Source organism: Pseudopipra pipra, chromosome 1 (genome assembly GCF_036250125.1).
Source record: "Pseudopipra pipra isolate bDixPip1 chromosome 1, bDixPip1.hap1, whole genome shotgun sequence".
NCBI classification, from domain to species: domain Eukaryota; kingdom Metazoa; phylum Chordata; class Aves; order Passeriformes; family Pipridae; genus Pseudopipra; species Pseudopipra pipra.
The window spans coordinates 94,654,890-94,669,435 of record NC_087549.1 but is presented as its reverse complement, the minus strand read 5'-3'; the positions used below and the strand labels follow the sequence as shown (position 1 = coordinate 94,669,435).

At 38.2% G+C, this 14,546-nt stretch overlaps 1 protein-coding gene across 1 annotated transcript in view; it reads left to right on the top strand.

The window, feature by feature from the left end:
* The window catches only part of DCDC2 (doublecortin domain containing 2), a 57,174-nt gene that overhangs the window by 39,290 nt on the left and 3,338 nt on the right, over nucleotides 1–14,546 (top strand). Inside the window, exons 8-9 of the mRNA XM_064666031.1 lie at nucleotides 2,280–2,380; nucleotides 13,139–13,480. Coding sequence (XP_064522101.1) covers nucleotides 2,280–2,380; nucleotides 13,139–13,480 — 443 coding nt within the window. The remainder of the gene's footprint in view (nucleotides 1–2,279; nucleotides 2,381–13,138; nucleotides 13,481–14,546) is intronic.

The following is a 14,546-nucleotide window of genomic DNA, read 5'->3' as shown; positions in this document are numbered from 1 at the left end:
GGGTTGTTCAGCATAGCCCTGAGGCTTATCTATTCTTCTAAGAAGAAATGCTTTAAAATTGAGAATCCTCAGCTCTTGAGTAGATTTGGCCTCCAGGGCCAACACTTGTTCATCTCCCTTGTACTTCTTCTTGTGCCCTGCTGGAGTAAAACCCGACGAGAATTGCCTCTGCACTAAAATAATTTTACCTCTAGAGGCCAAACAATCTCCATTTTGGTTGAAAGACTTGGGGACATTGAAGGTAAAAGTGTTATTACAAGTCTAAATGGAATGATGGTGATATTAAATGCAGTTCTTTCAGACACTGAGTTAACTTTTTGTAGTTCAGTGAGCCCAAGGAATCTAGGACAAGGTTTTTTTCTTTGGTCTTAAGGGAAAGTCTTGAATTAGGAGAATCATCATGGTGGCTTTTAAGAAACTCATTACATTTTCCTCTCAGGATGTAGTGGAGATCTATAACTCAATCAAATGCCTATGATGCGAGGCAACAATGATAATATCAGGTAAGGGAAACAGAACATTCTGTCCCTTAGAGAGCTCAGAAAAATGGAAATGTGAAGTGCATTGATTATTTGAAAAAGTACAGGTAGCACCCATTCAGATGTGTTTTGTTGTTGCTCTCAACCATGCTGTATTTTTATTGGTGATTTTTTCAAAAAAAACCCCAAACAAGTCTTGTCAATCTGTAATGAGATATGCGCAGGTAGATTGTCCAAGATATATCATGCTGCTAGTAAATATTGGATGTCCTTGGTTTCAACAGAACATGCTAGAACGATAGAATAGATCTTTGAGTGGGGTGAGAAGGCTTCAGCAGGACTCATGCTCAGGAACTCAAGCTGCTATGTCCATCAGAAAAATCTCTCTCCTGAGATGCAGCCAGCAATAACACTTTGGAATATCACTGCAATGTTCCACAGACTCCCTCATTTCTGCCTCTTTATTTCAGGCTGTGAGAACGACCTTCATTTCTGGTGCTCTGGTCAGTGGCCTGTCAGTAGACTTTTATGTATATGTTGGCACCTCCCCTCCAGTTAGCCCTTTGCAGTGGTTTGCCTCAGAATTCTGTTCCCAGGGTAAACTCTTTTCCTTGGCTCTCATAGTGTTGAGAAAGTAACTGGAAAACTAACTTCCAGAGTAGTCAGTGCTGACTTTTTATGCAGATGAACTCTGGATTTTTCTAAGATTTGGGGTTATATCTATTATTTTTTTCTCTTCAGTTGTTCTGTGAATGGTTCAGTTCTACACTGGAGTTGTTTATTTAAGTGTCCAGCAATGTAGATCAACTTGCATGGTTAGTTGATATTATCAAGTTCACATCTTTTTATGAAGAACTAAGAGGCAATCAAAACCAGCAGAAATATTTTTTCCTCATTCTTATTGTAGTTACATATTTTGTTGGATATGGACACATTAGCTTAGGACCATCCATCTTTCCTAGGTAGATGGAGAGAGATGATTCGAAGTAACATGTGCTTTTAGTTTCTGGGCTGTTTTCAGTTCAAGGGAAGGAGAGAAGAACATGTGTCACTTGGAAATTGTTTTCTGCACGTACCAATCTTCGCTTTCCTAGTTAGCTGATAATGTAAGACCTGTATTGGAAACTTCAAAGACCCTTAGTTACTACTTACACTTAGGGGAAAGAAATTACTTAAACTAAATTGAATATAGTTGTAACCATTAAACCTTGTTACCTAGGAGTAGTTGTTTTTCTAATGTGGATGTGGAGTTTCAACCATAATTCTATTTGCATGTATGCAAGGGTGGGGAGTAGCACTAGTAGCACTAATCCCAGCTGTTTCTGTTAATTTTAGCCTTTTAATCCTGTCCTGGTTCAGCATGTTTGTTGCTGATTCAGAGCCTGAAATTTTTGACAGATGTATGTTATAAGGCTAATTACTACAGGGTACTTTAATTGACTGTAGAAACAGAAGTAATATGTTGTTGTTGTAATGTATTATGGTCAGATTCACTCTAAACCTTTGCCAGAAGTGAAAGAAATTCAGATCCAGGGCTTTGTTCAGTCCCTGTTCCCTTTCCCTTTCCTTTTACCTTTCCTTCTTCTTTCCCCAAATGGTGTAGTATGTATTTATTGTTAAAAGGAAAAAAACCGAATTGTAAATGATGGGCTATTGAAGTCTTCCTTAAGAGAACTGTATAATGGGTCAGCTCAGAAACATGTTCTCAGAAGCAAAATTGAATATGCAGTTCAGTAGTTGAGCCACACAGTGTCACCATTGGACTTCACTTCTTTCTACTCTGTATCCTTCCCATTGTAGGTGAAGATATTTACAAAGCCAGAGAAGAGGGGTCTGAAACCTGGGGGGCAGTTGAAGTGCAGGAAGATGAAGATACTCTTGTAGAAGTTCCACTGGACCAGGTATTGATTGAGCTTTAAATAAGTGTCTTTTTTATTTTTATTTTTTTTTTTTTAGGATTACAGATTGTGTGTTGTTTTTCTTTCCTCAATTTCTTTCAAGTGTACAGCATAATTCTGTGGGGATGACTGTAAGCTCAATGATACATCTTCTTTTATGGAAGCTTTAGCAAATCTTCCTTTCTCTGTTAATATGTCAAATGTCAGTTACCTTTTCATCATCTTCAGAACTGCTCTGAGTGCCCTTATAGAGCCTTAGAGAATCCCTGCTGTTACAATCTACCAAATAGATTCACCTGAATTGCAGTCTCTTTAAACTGGTAGAGTGGTATTCCTCCAGCCCTGAACCACAAACAGGCATGCATTTATCTGATTTTTGTTAAAGCTGACAGCACTTTCTTTTGTTGGAGCAATATGGTACTTAGTTGGCCAATTTTTTAATCCTAAGACTTATTTGCAATAAACAGGTCTTGATAACTAGAAATAAGATTATGTCCCCTTTGTTTTACTTTAATTTGTTTTTAAAAGAAACTCCTGTGAACTGAAATAATACAGGAAATAGGTAAGTTGAAGCTTATTCCAATGAAGTGGAGAGTAGAACTGCTCAAGTTATTTACTGAAAAACTACCTTTTTTTTTTTTATGCTAATGAATTGCTCACAAGACAGCCCTCTTTTTCATCTTATGTGTTTTTAGGAATTTGCCAACTTCTTCAACTTTTTTTCCAGTCCACAAGTTGTTGCATTCTGACTTTCTGGGGGTCAGCTCAGTACTGAGGAATGGTTGTTAATCTGAGACTGTAAACAAATGGGAGGGAGTTAAAGATAATAGTTTGTAAATACACTTTGATTACTCAGGGCAATCCGATGGAGCATAAACAATCCAGGAGATTTCTGGAGTGTGTTGGAGACAGTTTTTTGATGTAGGTAATAAAAGACGTGATTAGGAGAGGTATTCTGCTGCATTTGCTACTCATGAATAAGTAGAAACTGGTTGGAGATGTGATAGTGGCAGCCTAAGTCGCACTGGCCATGAGATGATAAAGGCTCTGAAGAAAGTGGGGATGGAAAATAACGAAATAAAAATCCTAGAGAGGATTGTTGACTTTGGCTTGACTGGGAAACTGGCAGGCAGGATCCTGTGTGAGGCTGCTCTGAAGTGCAGAGGAGTATGGGAAGTCTGGGTGATTTCCGGGGGAATCTTCCTCAGAGCACAAGAACTATCTGCATTGTGCAAGGAAACAAGCAGGCATAACAGGAGGTCAATTTGAGCAGAGGACTTCTGACTTCATACTAAGAGAGAGAGAAGAGGGGATGGACTGTTAAAGAGCATTATAGTGACATTGCCTGGATATGCATGCCAAAGCCTGTTGATGAATGGAAACTAATGCATGTGATTGGGAATAATCAACATGGATTTACTATGGAGAAATCATACTTTACCAACCTCATTGCCTTAGTGATGAAATGACTGTCTCTGTGGGTGAAGGGAGTGCAGTTATTGTCATTTGTCTTGCCTTCAGTGTAGACTTCCATATTTGTAGGAGAAATTGGAAGAAGCATGGTAGATTTGGTGAGAAAGATATCCTTAAGGGATGTAGGGGCTGGATTTATGGGCTACAAGGTGGATGAGAAACTGGCTGGGTTGGTGAGACTTGAAACGTTAGCTGGTTGAGATTTAACTGGTACCTTTTTATGGATGGTGGTCCTCAAGGTTTGTTACTGGATCTGAGACTTCTAACATGTTCATCAGTAACACAGATGATGTCGTGGAAGGAGACAGATCAAACTGCTCTCTGAAGCTACAGGTGGAGCAGCAGAGAAAATGGAGCCAGGCTTTTCTCTGTGTTGCACAACAAAAGGATGAGGCAATGGTCAAAACTTACAGCAAGGCAAATTCTAATTGGACGTGTTTCCAACAGAGAGAACTGTAAGCACTTTCCTGTTCAAAGAGAGTGGGGAATCTTTGTCTTGAATGATATTAAAATCTAAACCAGATAGTTTAGTTTTAGTAACAATAAACAATTTTTTTTTGCTTTGAAGCCAATGCAATAGACACTGGTGTAGATGATCTCTAGAGCAGTAGTCTTCAAAGTGGAGTGTGCACGGCCCAGAGGTGTGCAAGACACTCCACTGGGATACAGAAGGAAATGTTAGAACTTCAGCTGTACACAATTTATAAATAAATAAACAAACATATACTGGGGATTCATACTCAAAAAGATTTTACTGATATGGGTATGGTATCTAAACTATTTGGAGACTACTGCCCTCTATTTGTACTGGGTAAAAGAATACTAGACATATATACATTTAGCTTGTCTTCTGCTTTTCTAAAAAATGCCTGGGGGGAAATTAGACATTTTATGACCTTTCTAGACATTTTGAAGAATGACAGCATACCATCTAAAAAAAAAGTAATGGATCCCTCCATTTTATTTTAGGCTCCTGTTTCTAAAATGGATCTTTCTCAGGATTTAGTCACTTTAATGGGAAGAAGTGTTGCTCAGCTATTTTACAGACGTTGTTCTTGAAGACACATGAATCAGGTGATAGAAAGAGGCAACAAGAGCATGACTGTCCTGGTCCCTGATATAAGAAATATTACAGCTGTGTCTTTTTACAGCAAATACCAGCCCCAGCCTCAAAGACTTATATGCTAAACATCATTGGGCTCATCAGCCGTGTAAATTGAAGTTGTCCTTGTGAGGTGTTGTGATAATTAGGATGTGTACTGTTGCACTGATAGTACTGACATTGGGGAAGAACGTGCTGCCTCTTGTCTTAATCTTTGTTTCTTATGACATCCTGAAGCATATCCTGCCCTGATCTTGGCAGTGTAATAATCAAATTGAGAAGTTATTAGCCTGTTTATTGGCCTCTGAAGGTGCGTAAAGAATTCCTCTGGGTAGACTAAAACATTTGACAGTGTAATTTTGGTTGTCAGGCCTTAGTTTTTAGGTTGACTGCAATTCTTATGAAATCCAACCCTGGAGACAGCTGCCTTACTTCTCCACAGAGATCCTACAGCACAGGCAATAGCTCTGCCCATTCTGCCATGTGTCTCACCAGTTTTTCTTGGTCAGCGCATGCTGACCATCCCTAGGGAGGGGGGAATAGTTAACTCTCTGCTACCACTTCTGTGTTTGGCAGTGGAACTGTTGATACAGTTGCCAGTAAGCATCAGATGTGCTGGCAAGCTTGCAGTGCTCAGACCTTGCTCGATACATCTAAGCTCATGTACCAAGGTCCATTCATCATCCTAAAATGGAAATATTTTTCAACTGCTTCCAGCAGATTTTGCTACTGGACAAGGAACTGGAAGCAGGTGTGTTTGAGGGAAAAAACCAAAATTAAATATCAGTCATGCACAATGAATAATCTAATTTTCATATTTTCATAAAAGCCAAACAAAGCACCAAAATTTATTGCAATTCAAACCATGGTTTAGTTATAACATTAAAACTTCATGTACAGTTTCCTAGGTAATCTGGCAAGAAGCTGTGTCCTTCTGAGCAGCACGGAGTACTTTTTATTCCCTGATAACTGAGGTCACTCAAACCTTGGAAGCATTTAGCATTGTACATGTTCAGGTTCTTATTAATGACCATTTTAAATTGTTTTAAATTCCGTGTTGTAAAGCTTTTACAGCTTTTTCTTATCTGCACTACAGTTTCTGTTATTGCTAGAAATATGGAAAAGGACAGCCAGTCAGGGCTTGACTATCTTGCATAATGCATAAATATTTACATGCCAGCTTTCACTAGAATGCTGACACTTCTAATAGGCTATCATTTCCATCAGGCACATAAATGAGGTGGTGAAGATAGAGCTTCGTCTTTTTTTCTTTTTATGCACCTTCTCTGTCTTGCTGTTTGAAGTACACAGTTGAACAAATGCCAGATTAGCCATTAACTAAGCTTAGTGTAATACTGGCTAGACATTCGCTTATGTCCTGCTCTATAAAGTGCTGTCTGCCAGCTGAAAACACATTAAAAGGACAGGATTTGCTTTACTCTAGACTAGCTGACAGTTGTAATTGAACATCAAGGAGGAAAAAATCACTCTTTTGCCTTAAACCAAACCAGACCCTTCTGTTCTATATTCTGTACCGAGACTTCAGCTTCCAAATACAAAATGGATAGTTTCTTCTTTTGACATGCAGACTTACTCCAGATTGGTTGTTTACATCACTGTGTCAACATTCGTGGGAACTGATGACAGACTATGAAATCAATTGTGCAAATAACAAGGGAACAAGGTGGTTTTATTGCTATTCTTGATAGTGAGGCAGCAAAACAATAGAAGTTTCTTACTGGAGATGGTAATTAAGTGTGTTACTTTGAGTTTTCTGTTAATAATATAAATATATTCAAAGTAACTCTGAGATAGAAACTTTTATAACTTGTAAGGCTTTCAGAAAAAAACTATTACTTTTTCTTCAGTTCTATATAAGTTGTGAAATACAAAAGCAGCAGTTTGTAGTAATAATATTGAAATAACACTGCAAGTTTGCACTGGTTTATCCTTTGCCATAAGCATGGTTGTTCTTATCCCATGCTGAGCTGTTGGGAGGTGGAGTAAGCATGAGTGTTATAAGATATGAAGTTATCCAGTGCATGACCTCTATAAGGAATTCAGGCATGTTGTTGTGCCAGCCTGCTTTGCCATGGGGTATATGATATTGGCTATTATGATGTAAGTTGTGTAGAAAGAGTCTGTTTCTGTTTTGGTTTTGTTTTGCTCTTTGAGTTTTTTTCCCTCCAGATTCATCATCCCCATCTCCTTCTCTCTTTCTGTGTGTGTTTGTAAAAATCATTGGATGATAAATTTGTCTAACAGGCACTTTTTTAGGGTTTTTTTTGTAGATGTTCACACTCTGGGTTCTTTCCTTAGCCATTTGCTTTACATTATTACAGACATGTCCACTGATTAATGGAGTCCTCCACTCATTATTCCCCATTTCCTGGGCTGTGATGTGAGATTGTGTATCTCCCCTAGGTGAGCTGGGCCTGGAGTGGATCATCAGTAGCAGAAAACTTGCACCTTTCATTTGCAGTTTTCATTACATAGTATACATTTTGCTTTAGAGACCCAAGATTCACCTCAGTGAGCAGAATGTTTATCTTCCCTCTTGCCAAAGGCAAAATATTAAAGTTTACGTTGATTCAACATTAAAACAGGCTGTCTGCTTGAAGATACATTCTTTCATTAAAAGGGCTACAACTTTTCATGAGGAAACATTTCGCACTACATTAGTAAGGATTTCAAAATGGCATTTGGAAAGAACACATGCAGAAAGAACATTTTATGCTTAAATTTTGTTACAAATGATGCAGCTGCAATTTAAACCTTATGAATTTTGAGTGCTGACAAGCCAGCAGATAAGATTTTCCACTGCATGTTCTTTCAGCTCCACTGATTTACACTTAATGTTGTTATTGTTTGTCTGTGTGAGATAGGGAAACTTAGTCTGATTGGTTCCTTCCAGTTCAGAATGAGAAGAGGGATCTTCCCTCTGTTTCTGCACTGGGTGACTGATTTCTAAGCTATAGCAGCAAGGTCTGATCTTGTCTTAAGAGGCCTCTGTGGCCAACAGTGGGGGAGGGCCTTCGCTTCTTCTGAATGAAGCCTGTAAACCCAGTTCTGTTGTAAAACTAGTGTTGATACTATTTAAAAAAAAATGTTTCCTCTCTCTGTATACCTCTGTTTTCAAAAAAATTCATCAATCCTAGTGGAGACAGTTTCTCAAATTGCTTAACTTATAGGGCATTTTTAATTCATTATGGAAGAATCTGTTTCTGGAAAAAAAGTTATTACTGTATTTTTGCAGCCTCAGTAGGACTTCTTTTTAAATGCTTAACAGTCTTATTATCTAAAGAGATGCTCAGCAGATCATACTGTATTGTAGGAAGTGAAATTTGAATGTACACATGCAAAATGTTATGGGAAAAAATAAACATAAGTGTCAGTGAAATAGGTGGAGAAGAATATTCTTGACATAGGTACATATTAGAAAATTAAAGATCTGATTGCATGGTCAGATCATAAAATCATAGAATGGTTTGGATTGGAAGGGACCTTAAAGAGCATCTCATTTCAACTTCCCCGTCACAGGCAGGGACACCTTTCATTCACTAGACCAGGTTGTTCAGAGTCCCCACCTGGCCTTGAACACTTCCAGGGATGGGGCATCCACAGCTTCTCTAGGCAACCTCTTCCAGTGCTTCACCACCATCACAGTAAAGAATTTCTTCCAAATATCCAGTCTAACCCTGCCCTCTTTCAGTTTGTGGCCATTCTCCCTTGTCCTGTCACCACAGGCTCTTGTAAAAAGATCCTCTCCAGATTTCATGTAGGCCTCCTTAGAAACTGGAAGATGCTATAAGGTCTCCCTGGAGCCTTCTCCGGGTTGAACAACCCCAACTCTCTGAGCCTGTCTTAATAGGAGAGGTGCTCCAGTCCTGTGATTGTTTTTGTGGTCCTCCTCTGGACTTGATCCAGCAGGTCTGTATCCCTCTTACGTTTGGGGTCCCAGAAGGCAGTACTCAAAGATGTTGTCTTCTATGTCATGGATGTCTTGTGATTAAGGAATTATGTATGCTTCCAGTTAACACACAATGACACTGATGAAGGGAGTTTCGAAAGAACACTTTCTACACTTTCAAGTTCTTTAGTTTCCATTTATTCTAGTTAGACTTCTGGGTGCTATGATATTACGAAAAATTAGACTCTATGGACTCAGGTGCTGCATTTGTTGTAAAAGAAAGAAAGAAAATGATGAATCCATCTCATAAAAATGTTGGACTTTAAATGTTTTGCCTTCAGGAACAACAGTGCATTTTGTGGGGATGTGGGAACTATGTGGGAAGCGTAAGACAATTCAACCCTTAACTATTCATTTGCTTGTTTTTAAGAGCCGGGGTTTTATAAATGATGTGGAAGAGAAGAGGGCTGCTGTCACTTAGCAACCCTATCTGGTTCAGGAACAAAATGTTTCGCTGTTGGAATCTGTGCAGTGCTGCTACAAAACATTCCTGACTGAGTAGGAGAAGGGGCAGCTCTGTTCTGGAGAGGTTTGGTGCAATTGAAGTTAAGTGTTCCTATTGCTGCATTTGTGAGATGTATTCATGCTGGTATTTGTGACCATTAAGATTTTTGTTGTCTACTGCGTTGTTTGTCTGCTGTGACCATTAGCCAAGTAAACTTTTCCAAATTATTTCAATAAAGCAAAATTACATTTTACATTAATGGTACAAAATAATTGCTGCCTTAAATGATTTGTGATACTGTACTTTTGAGTATCAGTCATATATAAACCTTCTGAGAGGTCACATTAGCATCCCTAGAGGAAAAGCCAAACACTTCCATGTCTGAAGATTTCCTGACTTACTGCTTTTGAATGATGATGGCATTTGGTAATATAGCTCTTAATGAATGATGGCATGATGAGTGTAATTAGAATGTATCTTTCTTTTTAAAACACACTGTTTTTGCTGAGGTTAAAAATACTGTCAAGCAATCATACTTCTTGAATGCAAAATGAAATTGGCTCTGCTCCTTAGCAACCTGTTAGTTGTCAGGAGGTTTCTGGAAGGCAAGCTGGGTTCATGTTTCCAGTATAAAGTTGAGAATTACTTCAGTTTTTCTATGTGCCTTTGGTTGAATATGCTTTTCAATATACATATACAAGTCTTTTGTCAGTGAGTCTTTTTACTGCTAGTCCATGATAAGCAAAGAATTGTTCTCATATTCCTGAAGGTTTGGTTTGAAAACTAGTTATTTTAACTAACATGTGTTCAACTGTGAAACTGCACAAGCATCACCTTCACTTAAAAGATGCAGCCAGCAATGCAAAAAAGGTTATGTCCTATTTTCTTTCAACCATACAAAAGGCAAAATTAGAAACCTTATTATGAGTAGTTCTGGCTATAGGAGGAATGATAATAATCCAAGGTGTACTTAAAATAGAAAATTATAATTTATGCATAGCTAGTAGATCAATAAGATCTCAGTAGAAAGTGTGAAACTTTTTTTTAATGTGAAGAGAAATGTATGATTTGGTGGGTGATTTTGGCCTTCAGTTCCTTCCGTACAGTCCTGTCTTAGGTCTGCTGAGCATTCTGATATGCATAGTCTGTGGTCATATTCACATTTCAAAGTCTACATATGACTCTGCATGCAGTGGGAACCATACTGCATTTTAGATTACCTTGTGAAAGGTCTTTACCTCGGGATCAGTATTGATTTTTAACTTGTTTGAAATGTCCAGTCTTTGGTAGTGCATCTTGAAGGGAGATTAAATGAAGAATGCATTTCGCTTTTCAATTATTAGCTGAAAACATTATTTTTGTCTGTAGTAGTAATAACCGTTGTAGTAATGTGTTCAGCTACCTTGAAATTTTCAGTTATTATAAAAGCATTATACTTGCACGGATGGGATTTGTTTTACTGATCCTGTTTTGTACTATAATTTTTTCAGGCAATCCAGCTTGACTGGTCAAGTTAAATTAGTTGAAATTTGAATGTTATTTCATGGCAGTTCCCTGTGAGCTTCCAATGAGTTTCTGGGTACGATTCAATAATGCTTTGTTTGTCTTCTATGTTGCTCAGATTTAACTCTTAAAAAATTTGCATCCACACCTATTTTAGACACATAAGGTCAAATGAGTCTAGCTAGTGTAGTACTTTAGGAAGTTACTGCCCCTCAAACATCCATTGTGCTTCCATGCTAAAGACTACTTCCCCGGCAGTGAAACCAGTTAAAGCATATCAATCAGTATACATATGCTGATTTTACCCCATGGCATAAAGTCTATGCAATTTCTTCTGCAGTCCAGAAGGAGCCACCATACTAAAACAGTGCAGGCAAGGGCATATGTACTCTTCAGTTTGTATCCACTATCAGGCAGCAACAAAAAGCTGGAAATTAGAATATCTTGGCTAGACTACAACGGTTAACTGAGACAGTCTGTATTGACTTTTCTTCTTTTCATATCCTCTCTTCCTTTAGTGTTTGTAATGTCATAGCAAGCAGGTGTCACTAAGTAAAAGCAATCACACTTTTAACTAGGGGTGTCTGATGTGTTTAATTTGTCCCACTCTCCCCTATTTCCAGTGAGAATCCAGAGCTCCTAATTTCCTTAGCAGACTGAAAACGAATTAGTAGATAATGTCTAACTTCTGAGAATTTATAGATCTACAGATTCTTTGCTGCTTTATGTGCTGCTGGTTACCAAGGTTGTCTCATGTTTGCTTTGGATGGTGCCTTCTTTGAAGGTTTCTGTAAAGACTTGGCATGTTAAATTTTTATTTTACTGGTAATAAGGCCGGTTTGATGTTACCAGATGAAAGTGAGTCAGGAAAGCTGCAATAAAAAACACACAGAAACTACTGTACTTCAAAAATCATTTATGGAACCATTATTTACCTGGTCAGGTAACCATGTAGTATTTCTAGTAATTTGTCATTCTGTGGATTATTACAACACAATAACTTGTGCTTTTTGAAGCTGTACCAATGTGGCATTGCGCACTGGCATAATAATGTTGTCTTATGTTGCTACTTGGATATTAAAGCAAGAGCAAGATGTTTCATCAAGAGGCTTCAATCAATTCTTGGTCTTGCTGAACTGGCTTTTACTAATACCTTGAAGGTGATGAGGGATTTCTTTTGAAATGTTAGTATTAGTGAGGAAAAGAAATTTTTAGAAGACATAACTTACATGTCTGTAGCAGATAGCTGCCTGCAGAAAGGAGCTACTAATGACAGTAAAATACCAAACAGTTTTGATTAAGAGATAATCTATTAGTCCCAGCTTGTTTGCTTTAGATTTAGAGTCTGATGAGGCTGTGTGGGACGCAGACACCTTGTTTCTCCTGTGGGATTTTTTTCACTTTATTTTCATTCATACCTTAGCACAAGTACATAAGTAGTCTTGGCAAGTGTGGACATTGGTTCACCGAATAGTCAGGTGGCTCTTCAAAGCTGAAACTGGAAGAATAATGACAAAAACTAGATGGTATGTGCATCAGTCTTCCAGGTTGTCATGAAATGATGCTGCTAGCAGCTTTATCTATAGTGAGTTTCTGATAACTCTTCTATAATATGAGACAAGATCTTGTTCCTCCTGTCTGGTTCCTCCAACTCTGTGAAGGAAAAAACTGCTGCCAAATGTCAAACAAATTCTAATCATGCCATTCCACAGAGGAGTCTTTGGGAAGGGGAATGATGTTACGGAAGTGACCATTTGTAGGTCTGCCTCATCTCTCTAGCTACTTTTTCTGTGTATGCAAAGAAGACAGGTTGCACAACAGGACCAAATGACATGGCATGGTCTGGTCCATAGGTAAAATGCTTCTTGGGGCACAGTTTGTGGGCTAGCGCTGTACGATATTTTATTGTAACAGGATTTTGCAAACAAGTATGTACTAAATGCTAGAAAGAGAACCTGGGATAACTGCAACAGAGTAAGCTGTTGAAGTATTGATAAAATCTATCTCATTCCAGTTGTTTTGAGTGTGTTCAAATGGATTGACCCAATTTAAATCTCACCAACACATTTTTTAAATGTAGAATAAAAGTGTATTATGGGGTGTAAGTACAGGAACATATTTTTCTGTTCATGTAGACAGACCTCAAATTAGCACACTTACTCCCCAGTAAAGATGTAATTGTGAATTTGATGTCTGTCATATTTCAGAATTGCATGGAGCATTCTGATTTAAAATACCTCATAATGCTGCTCCTTTTCCTTTCACCAGAGACCAGCAGAAACTGTCGATGAAGAAGAAAATGTAGAAGAGGAAAATGACAAGGGAGAAGAGGCATGTGAAGGAGAACAATATCCAGAAGTGAACAGAGAGAAAAGTGGGAAAAGTGTTAAAGAAAGAAGTGAAAGGGAAGAAAACAAAAAGAAATTAAATGAAAATTTTGAAGGTGAAGCAGCAGAAACAGAGAATGTTGACCAAGCGGAGGAAGAGGAACTTATCCATTTAAATGGCAAGAACAATGAAGAAGATGGTGAGGGAAAGGAGCACTTGAACTACCAAGATGATCTTCAGCCGGAAGAAGAAATAAAAGAGGATTCTGGCAGTCAGAACCAGGTGAGTGTTTAGTCTTTCAAACTGTTGTTCTTACATTATTGCTCCTCATTCATCTCAGCCTTACACTTCTCAGCTGGTATCTAAGTAGTTCACCTCTGATAAGGTCCTGAGAGCATTTATGAGAACTTTGGGTTGCAGAAAAATTGGTTTCCATCTGTATAGATCAGTTACATCAATAATTACATTATATGCCTTCCAACTGAGAAAGCAGATGTTTCTCAATATTTGATGAATCTGTATCTCCTGCTTTCCTTATAATGCTGAATTTTGAAAGAACTAATGAGGAAAATTCCTGCAATTTCCAGAAAAGCATAGTCATTATATATTTCCACACTAGTTTGTCTTTTAGGACAGAGCAGAAGGGTGTGTCCATGACACTACAGTGCCTCATTATTTTGGTGAATTGACTTTCACAGAAGTTGCATTTCATAAAGGGCTTTTGCCATTGCTTTGTGGAAGTTTCATCTCCTTTTCTTAGAAATTGGAAAATACAGTGGAGATGAACAAGATCTTTAAAGCAAGGGGCTTTAGTCAGTTTAAAAGCAAATATCCTATTAATTTAAGATACATGGTAACATGCCGTTGGCTTAAATGGAGGGATGCAGCCCAGAAGAATAAAGTGGACTGCCCTGACTGTCACATGAACTGACCAGCTAACAGAATGTGGGAAACAAAGTGTTTTGTTTGATGGGGAGAATCCAGATCTGGGAAGAGTGGGATTCTTGAGCATCAGAAACAGAACAAATTGCCACATATTCCCTGCCTATAGGCTGCTGAAAAACAGTCTTCCTCTGCTTCTTGTGACACTTGAAAGGGTTTCTTACACTTTGTAACTGTTTCTGTATGACACACGAGAACATTTTTCAATTAAGAGAGCTGAGTAACATGACATTTTCTTGGGCCCTGAATTTCTTCTGTGCTTGATATATTAATTTTTTTATTTATTTTTAGAAAAGCTGAAGTTATTTATGGAAGTGGAGAAAGTAAGTGAGCATTCACTTGAAGTGGATATGTGGGTAACTGATGTTCGATGAAAGAACTGTAGGGGGGAAACCTCTAATTTGAG